Source organism: Botryllus schlosseri, chromosome 15 (genome assembly GCF_051294905.1).
Source record: "Botryllus schlosseri isolate E-star chromosome 15, Bs_hap1, whole genome shotgun sequence".
Lineage (NCBI taxonomy): Eukaryota > Metazoa > Chordata > Ascidiacea > Stolidobranchia > Styelidae > Botryllus > Botryllus schlosseri.
In genome coordinates this window covers 1,087,436-1,106,812 of record NC_137250.1, presented here as the reverse complement: position 1 = coordinate 1,106,812, position 19,377 = coordinate 1,087,436, and the positions used below count along the sequence as shown (strand labels likewise).

Genomic DNA, 19,377 nt, shown 5'->3' with positions numbered 1-19,377 from the left:
TCAAGCTGAATAAAAAAAGATGTGTAGGAATATGAATACAACCAAGCTTGTTATGGATTTTAGGTTTTAGTGATTGTATGGATTCGTGTATGTTTGGCTGTTTTTCATACTGGTACTGTTTGAGTTGGTTGGGTAAGTTACAAACGGATTTACTTGACAACGTTTTCGTGGTTGACTCTTTGAATATGGTAAGATGGCGAGATGTCGAGACGTAATACTATTTCCGTACACTCAATTACAACAAAAAATAACCCGATAGTTTGTTCAAGGTTTCGACAAATAGATTGAAATATTCCGATTTAACTCATCGCGTCACAAGTCGATCGCGGTGTGCACAAGTGGTTGTCAAGTTAGAAATATTTACAACAGGTGTTATTTCATTGAATGATTCTATTGTGTGTAGTAACACATTAAAATATCGCGATAGTATTTACTGAAACTCTATTTGATAAACGGAAAACTCAGTCGTGAATAGAGTTGTAAGTTTCAAGGATTGTTTCAAAGTATGATCTTGAAATGTGACTGGATCAAGGTTGGTAGTCATGTTTGTCAACGTTCAAATATTTCATTTTGGATTATCTGGATTTACCTTTAGTACATCCCGCGAATGGATTCTGATGCGGTACTATAACATTTTTGATAATAATGACTCAAGGATTTTCAATCAACAATACTGGAATTTTTTGGTAATGTTAGAGTTGCCAAATGATTAGTTTCGTGTTTTTGTTAAGTGTTTGATTTCAAGTTGATAAAGACAATAACTGTGTAATGCACGTACTTGTGATTCTTGATTCTTGTAGAGTTATAGTTGGTATTGATTCTATAAGTGTGAAAACAGTGGCGCGGAATGTGCGAATAATTCGATGCGGCTGAAAGTCGGCGTCAGTAATATTCGGGTTACGTTCGATTCAACAAAAACGCGTTAAGGGATTTGTCAAAGGATTAGAGTTGTACCGATTTAAAACATTCAGATACGAATCGACTTGATTTGTGTAGTGAGTTTCATTTCAAGTTGATAAACTAACACATTGATTGAATATTTTCATGGATCTTATCACGCAACTAAAGTCAGCCACTATTCTGGAGGTGTGAAACATATAGCGATCGCGGGCGAGTGACAAATTGTTGGTTTTCGAATCACCGTCTGCGACGGCTCTGTGACAAACTTATTACCGAAATATTACCTTGTGAGCGGGTATGAGAGATTGCTATATGTCTGAAGCATTATCCGGTGAGTGGTCGTTGGATTTTAAAATTATATCACACCCTTTTGAATAAGCGTTCACTTCACAAAGGATTAGGGTTAGAGCGGAAATAAGTGACAATTTGTCGCTATTCAAGTTACCGCGGTCTGTTATTCGTTACTTGTTAAATCTTACCAGCGATATCAAGTTCTGTTTCAAACTGATTACTAAAATTTCACCGCGTGGGCGATCGGTATGGTTATGACACCAAGTCGTGAAAGATGGTTATGACCGAGACATTATCTTGTCAGCGATCGCGGGGTTTTGCAAACTATTTCACAGCTATTTGAAGTGTTAATTCGTGAGCGTTGTTATTGTTGATATTCGAATCGCCGTCTACGCCGGCTCTGTGGTAAACTAAATACCAAAATATTACCTTGCAAGTGATTCCTAGACTTGGCAAACTATTTCACACCTTTTTTGCTGAAAGTACGACATGCCGCCCGCAGTCTATACCGAAAGTACGAATCACGACCGCACCCATAAGAAATAAGACCCGCCGCCATAAGAAATAAGTGCCGCTCGCCACCCCGGGTTTCGTGTTAGCATCAATAGCCGCTCACCACCCCCGCCATAAGACGCAATAGTCGCATGCGACCGCACCCATAAGAACACATGGCGAGTCACCACAGACCCCGTAAGAATACACGACAGGCGAATCACCGTCACCACCTATAGTAAAAAAGGCGAGTCACGACCACCGCGGTTGGCTGTGAAACAATTCAGCGCGCAGGTCATTCGAAATATAGGTCGCACTGCTTAATCCTCGCAACAAACCACGTTTCCGTCCGCGCGGTTATTGTTGGTGACTCGTACATATTCAACACCGCGCGAGAGATGCCTATACTCGAAAGTACGAATCACCAACACGAGTTTTCGAGGCACCGTGTGAGAGATGCCTATACCGAAAAGGGTTACCGTGTGAGAGGCTCCATAAGACACAATGGCACCGTGCGAGAGATGCCTATACTTGAAAGTACGAATCACCACTACGACACCGGTTGAGCGATCCCTATACCGAAAATGGTCACCGGTTCAAGACGAGTTTCGAGGCACCGGTTGAGTGATCCCTATACCGAAAAGGGTTACCGGTTCAAGACGAGTTTCGAGGCACCGGTCGAGTGATCCCTATACCGAAAAGGGTTACCGGTCGAGAGATGCCTATACCCGAAAGTGCGACATGCGAGCGCACCCATAAGAACCAATGGCGATGTGCGACCGAGAGGGGGGTCTAAAAGCGCGATATGCCAACACGAGTTTTCCATGCGATGTGTGAGAGATGCCTATACCGGAAAGTGCGACATGCGAGCGCATCCATAAGAACCAATGGCGATGTGCGACCGAGAGGGGGGTCTAAAAGCGCGATATGCCACCGCGAGTTTCCATGCGATGTGCGAGAGATGCCTATATCTAAAAGTGCGACATGCGAGCGCACCCATAAGAACCAATGGCGATGTGCGACCGAGAGGGGGGTCTAAAAGCGCGATATGCCACCCCGGGTTTCCAGGCGACATGCCACCCCGCCCATAAGAACCCTATGGCGATTCGCGAGCGATCGATTATACTACTTACGTAATGGGCATACAGATGTTGAAAATCTGCTACTGCTTCACGGCTATCGGCTATACTGAATAGTGATATAATAATGTAGTTACTCCTTTGGCATTGTCTTGGATGTGAAGCTACCATATAACCTCTTTTAAGAGGATTTTCCCCTTTTTTTGACTTTTTTGAAAGTATCATCGGAGGACGCCCTTTTGGTGTTTCTGGAGCTGAGCGGAAAGTTGACCTTTTTTTTAGTCAACCACCTGGCAGTGTATATAGGTAAAAACGGTATTTTGGGCGCTGAGCGGTAAAAATGGCCTTTTTTTTAGTTAACCGACCACAAAGTGGTAAGAATTTACCGCTTTTTGAGAATTCCTCTCCGGTTTTGCAAGTCAGAAAATTCTGAAAAAGTGTCCTCTTTTCAGATTTCCAAAATATGGTAACCCTACCATAACGGAACCCCCCCGCCATTTCAAGAAGACCGTTGATGACATTCCGTAATGTCGCCTGCATAGGCGCCGAGTTACGGGGTGGCGGGGTGGCGCAGTCACCCCATGACACATTTATGGGGTGGCGGTCACCCCACAAAAAATGCTTAAAACGCCCGCCGTCTGTCAATTAGCGAGTCCGTGATATCGCGTATCTCTTTACCATTTACCAACACGCGCGCGAATAATTGGATATGCAGCTTTGTCGGTGACGACGAACTGTTGCCTAATAAATTGTAATCCGTGATTTGATTACTAATCATACAATTGAAGCGATCCCGTCTACGACATTGATTTCGACATGCTTGCGCCGGGAAATACCATCGCCTCTCTCGACTAGACGAGCGAATTCACTAGCTACTTATTAATTGTATTTGCGCGCATGTTCGTTTACAAAATAATTCTTGAGTTGGTTTCGTGATAGTCTCTTTAATTAGTGCGCTAAATAGGACAATGTGTTTGTGTATGCCTGCGCATATTCATTACTCTAACAAGGCTTTGCTTTGCTGACTTTTACCGGGAAATGTATTAATGCAGCTCGAACTTCGTTATAATGAGCAAATATAATAGTCGCGATGCCAGACTCGGAACCCCATTGTGCTGTAAGTCGAGAAATTACTGATTAGATGCACAGTGCACACTTTCTCGTTTGCTATCATCTGTAGGCAACGAATTCTTGCCTACTTCTGTATGATATACACTTGTATTCCCTCGATGTCACTTGTCAGTGTATGATTTGCTATTAATACTGCACATTGTGCAGTGCACGGCGTTGAATTACGCTGTCAAATATTGATGAAACTCGAGCTTCTCGGTGGCGCAAATTCTCAATTTATTCGATTAGTTTGAGCGGGAACCTTCTATGTTCCAATAAACGTCATTGCTGGACAAACGATATCGGGCGCAACCATATCGCGGATCGAATTTCAAACCATCGAGATTTGTATTTCTAACGATAAGGTCGCGGCATGCGCCTATATTGCTCTTGCTGCAATAACACCCGGATAATTAAAATCGCACCATTTCATCACAGTGTCCTATAATTTCACGGTCAAATTCGACTGGCTGAAGGAGACCTAGGTAGGCCACGGGCCGATATTAGCCAAAGCGTTGTCGGTATTAAAACCATATGCGCGTAGCCAGGGAGTTTCTGATTTAAAACTAGAAATCCAGTCTTTTTGAAATGCCTATTCACTAATTCGCATTATCGATGCTGCGTACTGCAAATCAGTGAGAATCATTTGTATGCCAAATGGGTTTTGACATCTGATGTGCGCTATCATCGCTGGTTGGATTTAGCGCGTCCACATGCAGGCCCGCGCGCTATAATCGCTGGCGTGAACTGTCACGTGTACCAGGCTAGGCCTACAGCAGGACAGGCGCATGTGATAACTTTTGACGTGAAACTTCCTAATTCATACCATTTAGCATTTAACATTGGTGGATACCACCAGAAAGAGAGTGTGCCTCATTCATCGTAACCAATACATGCAAATAAATGTTTGCAAATATAACGCACTATCGCAGTGCATATATTTTACTCAATGCTGTTGTTAGTGGCATTCATGGTGTTTGTCGACTACAATGGTCATTTACACCAGGCCGATATTCGTCATTTTTGATTCCGTAACTGCCGACTTGTAGCACGGCCCACTTCTAGGCTTTTTGTAAGACACCACTTATGGAGAGGAGGAGCCTATAGATAAACCTCCAACACTTAGGTAGGAATTTCGGAGTCGACCTCGGTCGGACACGAACCCACAACCCATTGGGTGTTGTAGCTGTGGAATGTGGATATTACCACTAGTTCACTATATGCTATCTCGCCACATTTTACTCATTGGGATATACAACATAAGATTATCGTCGTAAAGCGGAGGCATGATATCTCTGCAAAAGGCTTACAATATGTCACTCATAATATGTACATATTATATGTATATTAAGCTATTCAGCTCAACACTGCATTGCATCGAATGAATAGGGTAGCCTTCCTGCTGCGGGTTTACCCGCACACAACTCTCATTCATCATGCTTTATAAGCGCCTGCTTCCTACGGTTTCCACCAAGCGTATGGTAGGACTCGTAGAAAAGGCGACAACTCGATTGGTATAAAAAAAACAATGATTGTAAGTTCCATCGTTAAACTATATTTTTTTTATATCCCAATAACAGTAACCAACTAACGTCATAACGCAAAAGATCGATCGATATGCATTGTATTTTTCGTATCCGTGTGGTATTAGGCTATATGGTTAGACTACATCACCACTGTCCGAAATCCTGCCTCAACTTCCGCGAATTTCGAGCATGTGCTGACACAACTGAATTTTTCATTGTGATGAAGCAAGAGCGCGCCGATCATTTTGACGCATGCTGCTGTAATATTGTCATCTGATTCCACTTATGTTGCTATTTTCATTGTGCATCGGCTTCGTTCTGGCGTATCGGTCGTTGAAGTATAACTCCGCGTCCATTATTCGCGATATTTCTGGATATTCTCTGTTGCCGTAGGGGCCTATGTATTGGCGTCTTTTTTATCTTTCCTCTGTGTCGTCGTCGTCAGCTGGTCAGTCCTCAGTCAATCGTAATTCAAAGTCGGAAAGTCATTATATAACGCGGAGCGACGCAAGTGGAAAAGGGACACGTCGACGACGCTCTGACAGTTTGCTGTCTTTATTGCATCAATTGTAAATTCGAATCAGGGATATATAGAACTATATAGTTCTATATATCCCTGATTCGAATGCAATTAGAATTTCATAACACCCGCAAATATATTCGTATCAATTTGGGAGTAGCCTATAACAGGGTGGCATTTCCTATCAAGTTTCCGTGTGAACCACGAATAAGTCTTGTCGGGTGTTTCTTGTGAATGTCAATATATTGAGATAATGCGTGACGATTCGTCTGCAAGTATTTCATCTGACTTACAAAATGGCGTGTGAACATGTTCCGTTGTATTGAATATTTCAGTATCATTAGAATAATAAAAAAACATATCATACTACTTTTCCTCACTTATTGACAATAACAGTGACTTGAGAATGTTTTGCAAGTAACAGGTATAGTTCTTTCAATATTACATTGATGTATTCGGTATGTGCCATGGCAGAGGCAATAACCTTTTTAATTGGGAATACGACCAATACATTGCTGATCGTACTTTAAGTTTGTATTCCGCTGCAGCTGTCACTATTATAAGTTCCAAAATCCGTATTAAGTTCTTCCAAGTGCGTCAACACTATTAAGCGCATTATTATAACTACGTTCATGGCTCACAGTTTATTTGGCTGTATAATTGTTTTCGCATCCCCAAATGTTTCAACTCCCATACGCCTATGGCGTTCTCTCGCTAGTGACACTCATATTCATGTTCATGATTTATTTGTTTTTATTTATTTATTTTGACTTTGTCATCAGCAGTCCCGCAGTGTCCTGTAGATTATCTGACGACTGCGTTTGACAGCATGACTTGCGCGGACGTACCAACTTTGTGTATGTCCGTCTGTTCGACTGCGACTCTAGATCCTGGCCAAGGAAGGCAGTTCGCGATGTTGAAGAAACCAGAGCTTGATTGAGTGAGCTTCCTGCCAGACGCTTCGAACGCATTGTGAAAACGACTCCATTAAGCTAACTTCCTCAAACTGACAGTCAACGCAGTGACGCATCAAGTTGTTGTTACAATTGTTGTGTTGTGCAATTATGTTTTGCGCCTGCAGTAGGCCCTACATTCATATACCCACCACCATCTACCATTCTATCCTATTAAGTTCAGTAGGAGCTTCAACGTCACTGCAGCTAATATTGAATATCAGATTGCTTCTGAAAATGCCCGTCGCGATTTGGAATCTTTTGATGCTAGGGTTCGCTATCCATCCTCGTCAAATCAGAGCAGAAGATGAGAATATATGCACTGCACACAACGAATGGACTGTGAGTCAGTACTCGGAGAAAACAGGACATTCGATTTCTGCCACTTTGATTGTTCGCTGAATTCCGTTGCAGGTTTTCCGGGAAAGAAAATGCGGAGACGTGGATTTCGAACGAGTTTGGGATGATTACGTGAAAGGATTCGGGAAGAGTGAAAAAGATTTTTGGCTTGGTGGGAAAGTTTTTAATGTGATTTGATTCCCTCCAGTGGCATAATTCACCGATCCGAATTTAGTTCATTATGTGACGACAAAAATTGTGTTAGTCTTGGTGATATGTTCATAGCGCAAAGTATTATGATTCAAAGAAAACGCCCCCTATCTTTTGACAACGTTTGTCTCCAGGGCTCGATGATTTATACGAAAAAACAAAGGAAGGAAATATGAAATTGGAAACCAATTTGGCCGAGAGAGATACAGGAGCTCATATGTGGGCTAAATACAGGCAAGCTTTATTTAGATTCATCATTTCATACACAAATTAGGAAATATAAATTGATGAAGTATAATGAAGAAGAACACTAAAAGTAGTTACAGCTGGTTGAGAACGCTTGGTTTTAGAGAAGTATTTTTCTCAAACTTTTTCAGACACGCCCCCCTTGATGATAATAATAGAAATTTCCGCCCTTGCTCACTGTCATACTAAAAAATATTTGAAAAAAGCAACTAGCTAATTTGCAATCCTATCGCATAGTTTGATGGCGTGGGAGGTTATGGTTGATGAGATAATTCTCGAATAATAACATTCGGACTATAAAGGGAGCAATAATTATCAGCTGGATATAAATCGCAGTTGCATAATTTGTTAAACATAGTCATGTGTAATGGTAGCACGTGGCATGTAGAAATTTTCGGGATTTTGATGTTAACCCCATTTGAGCTTACCTAAAACGTAGCTGGCCATATATAAACTATATAATGACACGCCACACCGCTTCACGGGATTGACAATTTTTCTCTACGGGCCGCAGGTGTTCGATAAGAGAAGAATTCAGTAAAATGTATTCTACAGAATGTGTCCTTTTTGGATATACTCGGATTGGCTGTTGTAAATCATTCCGATTTAAATCCTTGTTTCTTAGATTCAAAAGGCATATAATGCATGGCATATGACATGATCTTATAATGAGATATCCTATTTCTCATACAACTTTGTTCCTTTCTACGCACGCTGCACAGGTGCTTGACAGATAGACCATAAAAGCATCATCTGACTGTTACAGCTATACACGCATTCACCCGCTACTCTTAATTCAGAGACATCTGCTGATCGGTGCAAGATGCGGTATCAGGCAAAATCTACCATCGATGTATCGATGGTACGACGCAATTATGACGATTAATGTCATAGTATGATAAGGATTATTGCCGTCATTGCAGCTTGGAGGTTTCAGCACAAATTAAGCTCATTCCTCTTTCAACAAACATCATTTCTTGCAGATGCTTTCACGCTCCCCAGTTTCGGAACCTTAAAACGAATAAGGATGTATTCCTAGTCACGTTTTGACAGACTGAACGAATTCAGCTGCACGAAGATGCAATCTACGATTCTCTCTTACTTTCCTCATCCCTAACAGTTCATGTCCTTATTTTCCAAGTACCAGTACTGATAGACGAAATATCAATAATGTGGTAACTTTACTATAAATCGAAGTTACAATGAAATGCCTGTCTTGGCCGTCCTAGTCTCGAGTCATATGACTTAATCGAGTTATGCGCAATGACTTGAGTATAAGTCGAGACAATACATAAATGGACTACAAGTCGCGTCGAGTAATTTTCCGTATTTTAAGAAAATGACCATGCAGAGTCGAGTCGCCTGAAAATCTCGACTCTTGTCGTTACAACCCTGGTCTCCGGTACATCACAACGAAAGACGCAAATCACGACAGGGTGCCAAGGGAAATCGGCCGGTAGGCTAGTGGGTTTACATCCTGTAGTGTTACAGCCGGCGGTATCACAGCACCCGCACCAGCAATCTGAATGATAACTTCAGCAAATCAGGACACAGGAGGACAGGAGAGAGTAGATGCGGAGCTAGAGATATGCGACCCAGGCAATCTGACTGGAAATTTCCATGAAACAATGGACAATCGAATTTGATGGGTGGGTCAGGATTATTTATTTGGCCAAAAGATTACGGAAAGAAGGATAGACTTCCAAAATGGGATTTAAACTATTGAGATCGACCCGGAAAACTGCTACGGGTGAAATGACTTGTAATTCTTCAAGTATATAGAAGTAGAGCTAACCCAAGAGTCAGTTCAGTTTATTACCATTTTCATCAAATCTATACACCACAGGAATTGCGACACAATGAAAAGATAGGAGATGACGAAACGACTTGTAGTAGTCTTTGAAATCAGAATCAAAATGAGGTGACATGTGACAGAAGGCGAGATTGGTAGGCCTATATCATATCGTGCGTCCTCTAATCTCAAGTTTTGACTGCTATAGTTATTCAGCAGAGTCATCATCATTGGTTTATAAGCCCAGTTCAATACACCACACCACAAAAATGCGATACAATGAAAAGATAGGAAGCTGTCGAAGCGACTTGGAGTAGTCTATGGAATCAGACACCCACCTTAGCCTAGGCGACGTAAAGTGAAGGCATGCACACTGAATGAAAAGTAAAGACTATAGTATAGAAAAAAAGCAAGCGACAAAATGGGGTGGCATGTCATGGAACGCGAGATCTAAAGGTCAGTCGTGGTCCGGTAATCTTGAGGATGCGCTAGTATTCATTTAGTAGTAATTGCTTGTATTTCGACTTGAATGTGGACAAGCTCGTCAACTGTCGGATAGCCGGCGGGATACTGTTCCACACATCAGGTCTGCTTGTATTTTGAGTTGAATGTGGACACGCTTGTCGACTGTCGGTAGGCTACTAGTTTGCTTAGCTGGCTGGCTACTGATATCGACAGTCCTGTGCCGTGCGTCTTCTTGAATTCACAGATGTTACTCAAGACAAGACATATACGAGTATCTTTAAACTTTCCGGTAGCGGGTGAAAATGACTAATGATTCTGTTCGATTATCTCGAGTTGTGGCTTTTATACTGTATAAACCCTAGCGTAACGTCTCATCTTGCGGTGCAGCATAACTAATATTATGGCGAAACCCGAGTCACTATATAAACTGCGCCCCTACCCCCATCTGATTGTGGGAAATTTTGGGGGAATTTCCTAACTTACCAAACGCCGTCACAGTTTCTGTATTGGTCCGGTTGAATGCCGTAGCCTTTGCAGGTTTGGGGATGCCTCGGTTCAATTTTTTCGTATGACTCAACTTGATTCGAGTCACGTTGCAAAAATCATTTGACTTGACTCGACGTTTCAGAAATGTGGATTGAGTCCGGACTAAGAGCAGGATTTACGAGTCAATTTCAAGTCACCAAGTAATCGGTGTCGACTAAACTGCTATACCTTGTAGGGGGTAAGCCTGTATGTTTCGACTGTTCGCGATATGCTGGTGTAGTCTGTAAGTGCAACCAGCCATTCAATGACTGCGCGTGATTGTGCGTTTTACTAATAAGCCTCCATAACTATATCACAGGGGTTCTCAAAGTAAGGGACGCGAAGGGTATAATTTTGGTCACGACGGCAACAGAGCGATCGTGAAATTCTTGCAACGGAAAAAATCTCGCGATTTACTTATTATACATCTCCGGGGTCACTGTGTTGGTACTAGCCAATAAGCAAGACATGCACAAAAGTCGTTACAGCAGTATGACTTGATCATGAAAATGTGTGACCTTTGGATGAGACTAAACAATTTAGTTAGAATTCTTGTTAGGATTTGGCCGACATTGGTTTCTTTGGAAAACACCGTCGAGGGCCGTTGGGAGACTCTAGTGTAGGGATGTGCAACGAGCGGGTGCGTGAATATGATGTATAGGTATTTTGAGGCCAACTCCTTTACTTCACTCGGGTCAAAATGTGCAATGACTCGAGATGGCTTGTGACTCGAAAGTAGTGACTTATCCCCAACAATGGTATGAACAGTGGACACGCACGACTTCGAAATAGTCATTCTGAGCTATATATTGCAATTTTACCTTTAAATAGTGTATGCCTCATTTATATTGAAATATACCCGAATATTTTCGGCTGACACTCGTCAGGAGCACTCGACAACAGTTACAATAGAGAATTCAAAAAAACATTGTATGTCAACGACTGTATCACCAAATATGATTTCACCAGCACGAGAATAGAATTCGGATTAGATTTTACACAAACTACTTCTGCTGTTTTGAAACACCATTTGTTTCAAATGCAACCCTAGCCATCACCCTGATGTTTTGCGACCGAACAATACGAAATACAATCTCAAGTTGGTCTCTGAGATCATACTGATTTCCATAAAATATATTCATAGCACTGGGTTCGATTTGCGCGAAGATTTATAGTAATTTTAACACTTCGTTGATGCACAATTCCTTTTGTGCGTCAATGTTATCTATAGAAATGTATATTTAGATGTGTATCAGAGTTGTAATGACTCGAGTCAAGATTTTCTGAGGACTCGACTTGACTCGAGTCATTTTCACATATAACGGAAATGAGTCGACTCGAGTCATTGCGCATGACTCGAACCGAAGTCATATGACTTGAGACTCAGACAGGCTACACCGACATTTCATTTGTAACTTCGAAGAATAGCAAAGCAACCACGCGATTGAAATTTCGTCTATTGATACTGGTACTAGGAAATGCGACCAGAAACTGCTAAAAGTGAGGAAAATTAACATGCTATAAATGCAAGCATTCGATATCACCAAACATTGTTATAAAAAATGGGTTTAACAAGACATAAACTGGAAACTGAGATGTTAACGCAATGACTCAGACGCAGACTCGAGTCATAATACCATGACTCGGATTCGACCCTTTGCTAGCGGACTCGGACTCGGACTTGACCCGGTAGTGATTTGAAAATGACTCGACTCGGCTCGAGTCAAAACTATAACAGTGAGATTGACTTGTGACTTGGTTACAACCCTGACTGGTATAGTTAGATTGTTTTTGGGCCTGAGCAGAAAATACGGTTCCAAGAAGGATAATGGTTTACCAGGATAATAACGGTCAATTAGCACTGCCGCAGAGCATTACACATTTTTGAAAAGCCGTTAAACACGTCTAGTCATATATTTAAAGCACGTTATCCTTATCTTGAACAGAACAAGCGGCATTGCCGTACTCGTCAATTGGATATATAATAACAGCGGATTGTGCTGGATGAACTCCTAGCTTAAGTGGACGGACGGAAGCTTCGCAATGCTCGCTTCTCCAGCCATCCACTATCCAGTTTTACGAGGCAAAGAGTGAGATTCACAGGATTTTGCACTCTCGAAAATTTCACACCGCATTGTTTGATAGAATACACCATCCATTCGACTATCGCGCCTTCTGGAAATATTTTGTTTCGGCTTCGTACCGGTTGTTACCGGCTGAAAGTGCATTTATATAAAATTGGGCCAGTAAATCCTTATTTGTATGATTTCTGATTTGTATCTGATACACTGTTGATCATATTTTCATCACGTTGTAAATACGCCCATCTCAGGTATATATATATAAAAGCAATACAGTGAAGAAATAAATCAGTCAACTTTAAACATTTTAGTTAAGACGCAACTTCTTACTGCCGTCACAGATTTCGTGGATTTGTATCTTATATTGCTCAGAATAATTTTGAAATGTATTTCTTCTGATTTGTTTCACAATGTAAAATAAAATATGTCTATGAGGTCAAACTATTATTTTCCGATTTAGCATGTTAGAATATATTAATAATTTAGTTATGACTTTATGAGAATAAAGATTATTATTATTATTATTTATAATAAATAATAAAATCATGTTATGGTGCTTGCAGCAATGAAGGTCTTTTGTACTACGAGCTAATAATTTTTTGTTACACAGTGTTATTGAAATGGACCAGATTAATTTATTACAAACCTTTCCTGTCGTGCAACAAACATAGGCAGCGATAAGGTGCATTTCTTTTTTTACCGAACAGTGTCCACGCGTCCATACAAGGCTTTCAGAGTAACGCGCAGATATACATTTTGGCAGCACCCTTTCTTCGCTATACTTAGAGGTAGAACGCCCGCTGTCCACTCTTCATTAGCAGAGGTCGAGATCAATACGATTAATTGAGAACAAACAGATCTTCCTAACTCGCTCAGATAACGGCCGCTGTCCACTTCAAATCGTTGATTTGTCTACGAATAAAGCTCCCTCCCTTTAACTGAGGTAGACGGGTCCTATCTAATAGGTATAGTGCAGTCAGCAATGAAGAAAAATGCAATGCGAGTGGAGAATCTGTCATTACTGTATTTATTGATAGCGTAACTTAACACCGTAATTCTGAGCAATAACAAACGTTGGAGCATTAGAAAAGAATATGAAACGTAAAGCTGAAGATGCGTGAGTACCAATCCTTTGTACACTCTCATTAACAGTATGACGTTGACTGTGACGGAATTGTTACTTTACAATTATGACACAAGACAGCATAAAAGTGTGATGCATATAGCATTCGCAGCGTAGATGATACATGATGACGTAATATTTGCATGTGGCCCATATTTTAGGAGTTAACTTGACTTTCCATATCAAACTATTAATATTAACAAAATTCGATGTTTTGTTTCAATCGGATTTCATAATTTCTGTGTGAATGGAGTCCGGAAGAGATTGGACTTTATACAAGACATTCCTGCTGTTTTGATATATTGGTACTAAACACTGTAAACACCTGGACGTATGTCTGAATGAATTGATAATTACAATGAGTTACTTGTACCCGGAATACGATTTGGATATGAAAATACTTGATTTCCACGTCTTTAATTCGCACTGTCAGAATTTTACCGGGTATGATGGATTGTTTCACAAATCAATCGCTAAAGTTGATCAAAGCACGATAATAACAGTTCGAGCTTATGTAAATACATAGTAGTCGAACGATCCGGTCTTAAGTGGGGCAGAAACAATGTTACACAGATTGTTCAATATGAAGGGATATATAAACCAGTTTCGACGTGTCAGTTGGCGATGAAGTTGATCATGCAACGGCACCATTCAAGTCATTTAAACTCCGTGGCTATTCTTGTTGTAGCAGATTGCGCAACATATACTTTTATACCGGCCTTTTAGATATGGCTGACAATGCAAATATGCGGCGTAATCCAACAATACACATCGAAACCTGTTCAAATGCTTCCGATGAAAAGTCGCTTTAGCGCAACAAAATGATAAATATTACGACTGGTTAGCAATATCATCAATGAACTTGACTAATAATATGCTCATTTCCATCAATGTGATGGTCGCATAGCAAAAGTTCAGTGTCGTTTTCAGTAATTCAGGAACGAGCGTTACCATACTCTTGAACATTTTTTAGGCCTGCATCTTGTTGAAATGCCATTGGGGGCTGGAATGATGAATCGACGAGCGTAGACAATGTGATTTGTATTACTTTGAAAACTGAAACTTTTAATACCTGCGTTCAACAAACACCAATTTTTGTTTCCATCAAATAGGTAAATTTTAATTTGTATATGCATCGGCGATAAGAGGTGTATGTGCACACCAGCAGTTATCATTATCATTCACCGCGGTGTCTGTATATACGCATCAAAATCTATGTCGGGCCGTCGAGTATACTGAAAATTCTAATTTTTTTTTTTATCACAGTTGTAAAATGTAAGACCATGAAGACTTGAAACTTGGAACATTAAATTTGGAACTGATGATGAAAAATTTAGAACGTCGTCTGCGGAATTGCGACATAGTGTATAGCGTTGGTAGTCTGCTTTGAATTTACCGCGATGTTGTGCCTGACTAGGTAGGAGTCTAATACTTGTTAAAGACAATTTTCTATGTCGAACTTGAGAAGACTTTTAAACATAATTTAAATAAATTCGACAATTTAGTGACAGGACTGTATAGAGCAGTGGTTCTTGACCGCCGGTCCGTGGCAAGCTTCCTGCCGTCTGCGAAATAGATTCGAATTTTATATCTGAATTTCAATGTGCAATATGTTGGACGCTTGCGATTAATTAGAGAAATAAAGCATCAACATATTGAATTCATTGATAAGTTTGGAACCTATCACGTGACTGCATCGTGTCGTAATAGTTTGAAATCGAGTCATTTAAAAACTAGATTTTAGCCAGCCATAAAAGTCTATCACGAATCGGTTTTGTAAGATCCTATAAACTTGATGTGCAGACTTCGTTACAACATGATATGATAATTGAAAAAACAGCAGAAAAGGGTCATCAATATATTGACTGAATGATTGTTCGTGTGCTGTAGATGTTGTTGAAGTGAGTAGACTATTTTAGTGTTGCATTCAACATGTATGTTGTAATTATATTCGGTATAATTCCTCTTGCTACCGTTTACCTACTTTCGTTTGTCATTGTAGATAGGGGGGATGGGGACAGGAGAAAAGGTTATGACAGCTCAAGGGGTGCGAGCGCCTAAAAGGTTAAAAAAAAAACTGCAATAACGAATCGACGAGTTGACACACTATAACCATATCGAGGGAGCTCCAGATTTTATCTCCGAATCGTGATTAGTCGGAGAGTGTCTATTCACCAGAGCGCGATGATGCGAACCGCCATTCACGCTGAGCCGAGAAGGGGTTTGGTGATCTTCGATTTGTTGTCTCCGTATTCCCGAAATGATGTTACCTAACATGTCGTGTTTCTTCGCCTCTGCGCCGGTGTCTTTATGTTTTGAATCCGTACTCTTAACCCTCCTGCCCCCATACGAGAATATCCTCCCACGGCGTACGCTTTTGCCTTGTATCTCTTCCTTTTTCTGCAAGATGTCTTCCATTTGCTTCTGCACCTGCTCCTTTTCGTCCACAATTTCGCGCCATCTCTCTATCTTTTCTATTCCTTCCGTGATATTAATCTCTCTCTTACGGAGTAGAGACTCTTTGATGCGTAGCGCCGCCTCATCTTGCTTCACTCGTCTCTCGCGGTTGCGCACTCTCCGTTCTCGGTCTCTATGGTCTTGCTCTTCATCATCAAGCTTTTTTTCGAGTGCTGTCTGATCTTGTTCGGCCTGTTTCAAAAGGGCTCTACGCTTACATAACTTTGCGTGCTTTTCGTGGATCTTGATTTGTCTGGCTTGCAGTTTGGCCGCGAATTCCGCGAGCTTCGCCTCGGCCACATCCATTTGAGCGCTCTGCAAGTCTGCTTTTAGGAGCTTCAGCTTCTTTTTTGCAGTGATTTCCAGACTTCTGGCGTCTTGCACGCTAACTGCATTGCCGGGCACACCGGCGGCTATATTTCTCAGCGGAAAGTCCGCTTCGTAACTGCTATTAAGACTTTCCTGTTGCTGTCTCGGGTTTTTGTATTCTGTTGAACTTCGGGACGGAGCTGTGCTTCTAAACAGCACAGTAACCGCTTTTTGCGACCGACTTTTCGCCGTGATTTTCCCTTTTGTACCGTTGGCAGCGTGGGATTTATAATGATGCTGATTCGCGCGAGTCAATACTTCCATTTCGTCCTCTGTGTGCTTTATGAGGCTTACGTAAGAGGATTGAGCGTGTCTTAACGCTGGTACTGGCTTGTTTGGTATAGTCTGTACCGACATAGTTGTGCCTGGCTTTCCGTTATGACTTGTATCGCTGATGTGATTGCCTGCAGTGGCATCGTTGCGGTGTATCATGACCTGTCGGTTTTCCTCGTCATAGAAATGGCTGTTGGTGATCGAGTAATCTTCTTCAGCGAAGTCGTGGTCGTCTTGATCGTCGTCTTGGGATTCGTCATCGTTGTAATCCTCGTTCGTGCCGTAACTGTTGTCGTCGTCATCTGCGTCGGACATAGTTCCGAGATTGTGCCGTTTATTGGCAATATATGCAGTGCGTAATTTAAAGAGTTCCGATGCTAGCAGGTCTGGATGATAAAAATGTTACATATGAATAGGGCTGGGCAGTTGGGCAAATGATTCGATTGTGCAACAACACGTGATAATTATATCAATATATCACCATAACGACGGGTATCCAATATAAATAACATATATACTCTGTCTTGGGCTCCGTATACGGAAATTTCGGGCGAAACCTGTAAAGCAATTTCGTAAGATTTATTCTGCTCATGACTGATTCCATATGTAAGGATAAAATATACCCAGCGTATACCGACGGCTGCATTGCAAAAACTAGATTTAGCTACAAACGCGATATATTGTCAAATCCAAAGAATGCAATATAGTATCTAAAATATTTAGAAATATTTCATTTACTAATGAAATCAAGTATTAGTGATTTCGAGAAAGAATTATACAATCTTATTCAGTCTATAGAGCAGGGGTCACAAACTCAAATGTGCTCGAAGTAGGCGTTATTTGACGGGACCTTGTACACTGATATTCCACACACATGGTGAAAATGTGATAGGCTACTATTGTAATACTCACGCCGGGCACAAAATATCACATTTTTAAATATTTGAACGAAATTGTTGTTGTAGGCTGCTTGGCATACTGTGCCAAAATAATTACATACAGATACAATGCAGGGGGACAAATGCATCATGACATCGTAAAAGCCTTACAGTTTTGCAGCTCGCGGACATTTCACGTGTCACAAGCATAGGTAAAATATTTTATAATTTAACAAGGATTGATCTGATAGCAGAGCATTTGAGCAGTGTATCTCAATCCAGGTTTCGGACATACTCCTGAAAAGTAGGCTATTAATCATGTCATTGCCGCGGACGCGAGTTTGAGACTCCTACTATAGAGCTAGGTTTAAAACCCGGTATGATGGAAGACTTCCATAATATGCAGTGCCACGCGTTATCGTAAGTCACGTGCTCGGGAGTTAATGGCGCTTATTACTCGAATCTGAATCAAGTATTAATTGAAATAGATCGATTCGGATAGAGAGAGATGTTTTTCTCCAGTACTGAAATGATACGATCCTCTCCACTAAGCAAGGAAAATTATAGTTTCGATTGTTTTTTTTATGTCGACGCGGAAGCCTGGAAACCTTGGATGTTTGTATCACAGCACACGAAACACGTAGCAAAAAGCTATACAGACGATAATGGAAATGGCTAGGGCAAGTTTTTGTTGAAGTCAAATCCGGGGAAGTTGCATTTACTTTTCACAAAAGCAGCAGTAAAAAGAAGCATTTATTTTTCACAAAAATTGCACTAAAAGACCATATTTTGGTCAGTTGCTAAAAAAGGTAACCTTCCCAGTTCCACTCCCGAAAAACAGTTTTCCATCCACATTCTCCGTTTGTTGATTAAACAAAATGGCCAACTTTCCGACTCAGCACCCGAAATACCCGATAAAGCGTTGCTTCAGTGCTGATTTACTGAATTTCAGTCGAATAATCAAGCGATCTATTTACATATAATGCCAAATATTTCCGGTAAACAGTTGGTTGCATGAAAAATCGACAGATATTGCAAAATGTTTTATGAAAAATCGAAAAAGTGAATGAAAAAATGAACAAAATTGCAAAACGTTACATTATAAGATTCCTTCAAACAGCTCAAAACAGCATTCTAGATAACTTCCTAGTATTTAGGAAACTGCCGCAAAAACTTGCCGCAGAAATGACATATATGTGGAAGCCGTGATCAACTCACAGCGTTGTCTCATAGTTCAATGAAATGGACATGGTCGAAAAATAGCAAATCCTCTTCAATGTGATTTAGAACTGACAATATTTTGTGCTATTTTAGCTTTCCAGATCGTCCGAACTGTTATAGCGTCATATAAAGTGCATTGACTGACTAATAACTGGAAGCCCACTTGATTCAAAATCTAATCCCTGAGGTGGAAGTCCCGGGAAACCCGGTTCAGAATCACTGGTTTAGAATGTCTCATTTGTGTATCATAATTTACTAGATGTCTGGCGGTAGGCCAATTCAACTTGACTACTGCTTTCAAGACTACAGTAGTTGTTTCTGCGCGGCAGTTTGAATCTTGCGCTGCCGATTATAGGCGCAGAAGCCTGTCTATGGGGTTATCTACGGATGCTAATCGTTGTAATTCATACACGTGATCCATGACTTTATTAGCAAAATAGCACGCCCAACTTGATGATGATAGCTGACACTAAGCACAGCAACAGCAACAGCAACATACAGCCGGCGAACGTAACAGAATCAAGATA

General features: G+C 41.0%; 2 protein-coding genes across 2 annotated transcripts; one reads left to right on the top strand and one right to left on the bottom strand.

Annotated features, from left to right (window-relative positions):
• The first annotated feature begins 5,464 nt into the window (after window positions 1–5,464).
• LOC145457144 (uncharacterized) lies at window positions 5,465–13,054 on the top strand. The gene is made up of 4 exons (XM_080335310.1): window positions 5,465–7,213; window positions 7,286–7,382; window positions 7,555–7,654; window positions 12,395–13,054. Exons 1-4 carry the CDS (start codon window positions 6,983–6,985, stop codon window positions 12,462–12,464), a joined length of 498 nt encoding a protein of 165 aa, XP_080191436.1. The 5' UTR covers window positions 5,465–6,982; the 3' UTR covers window positions 12,465–13,054.
• Window positions 13,055–13,533: 479 nt separating this feature from the next.
• Window positions 13,534–19,157, bottom strand: LOC145457143 (uncharacterized). Its single transcript, XM_080335309.1, has one exon. It carries the CDS (start codon window positions 17,064–17,066, stop codon window positions 15,759–15,761), a length of 1,308 nt encoding a protein of 435 aa, XP_080191435.1. The 5' UTR covers window positions 17,067–19,157; the 3' UTR covers window positions 13,534–15,758.
• Between the last annotated feature and the right edge of the window lie 220 nt (window positions 19,158–19,377).

What these genes read in the sequence shown, in the direction of transcription:
- LOC145457143 (XM_080335309.1), bottom strand. Translation starts at nt 17,066, where the DNA reads ATGTCCGACGCAGATGACGACGACAACAGTTACGGCACGAACGAGGAT.
- LOC145457144 (XM_080335310.1), top strand. Translation starts at nt 6,983, where the DNA reads ATGTTTTGCGCCTGCAGTAGGCCCTACATTCATATACCCACCACCATC. An exon ending in CTGCACACAACGAATGGACT is followed by an intron (nt 7,214 to 7,285) that starts GTGAGTCAGTAC and finishes ATTCCGTTGCAG; the next exon opens with GTTTTCCGGGAAAGAAAATG. An exon ending in CATATGTGGGCTAAATACAG is followed by an intron (nt 7,655 to 12,394) that starts GCAAGCTTTATT and finishes TATCTTGAACAG; the next exon opens with AACAAGCGGCATTGCCGTAC.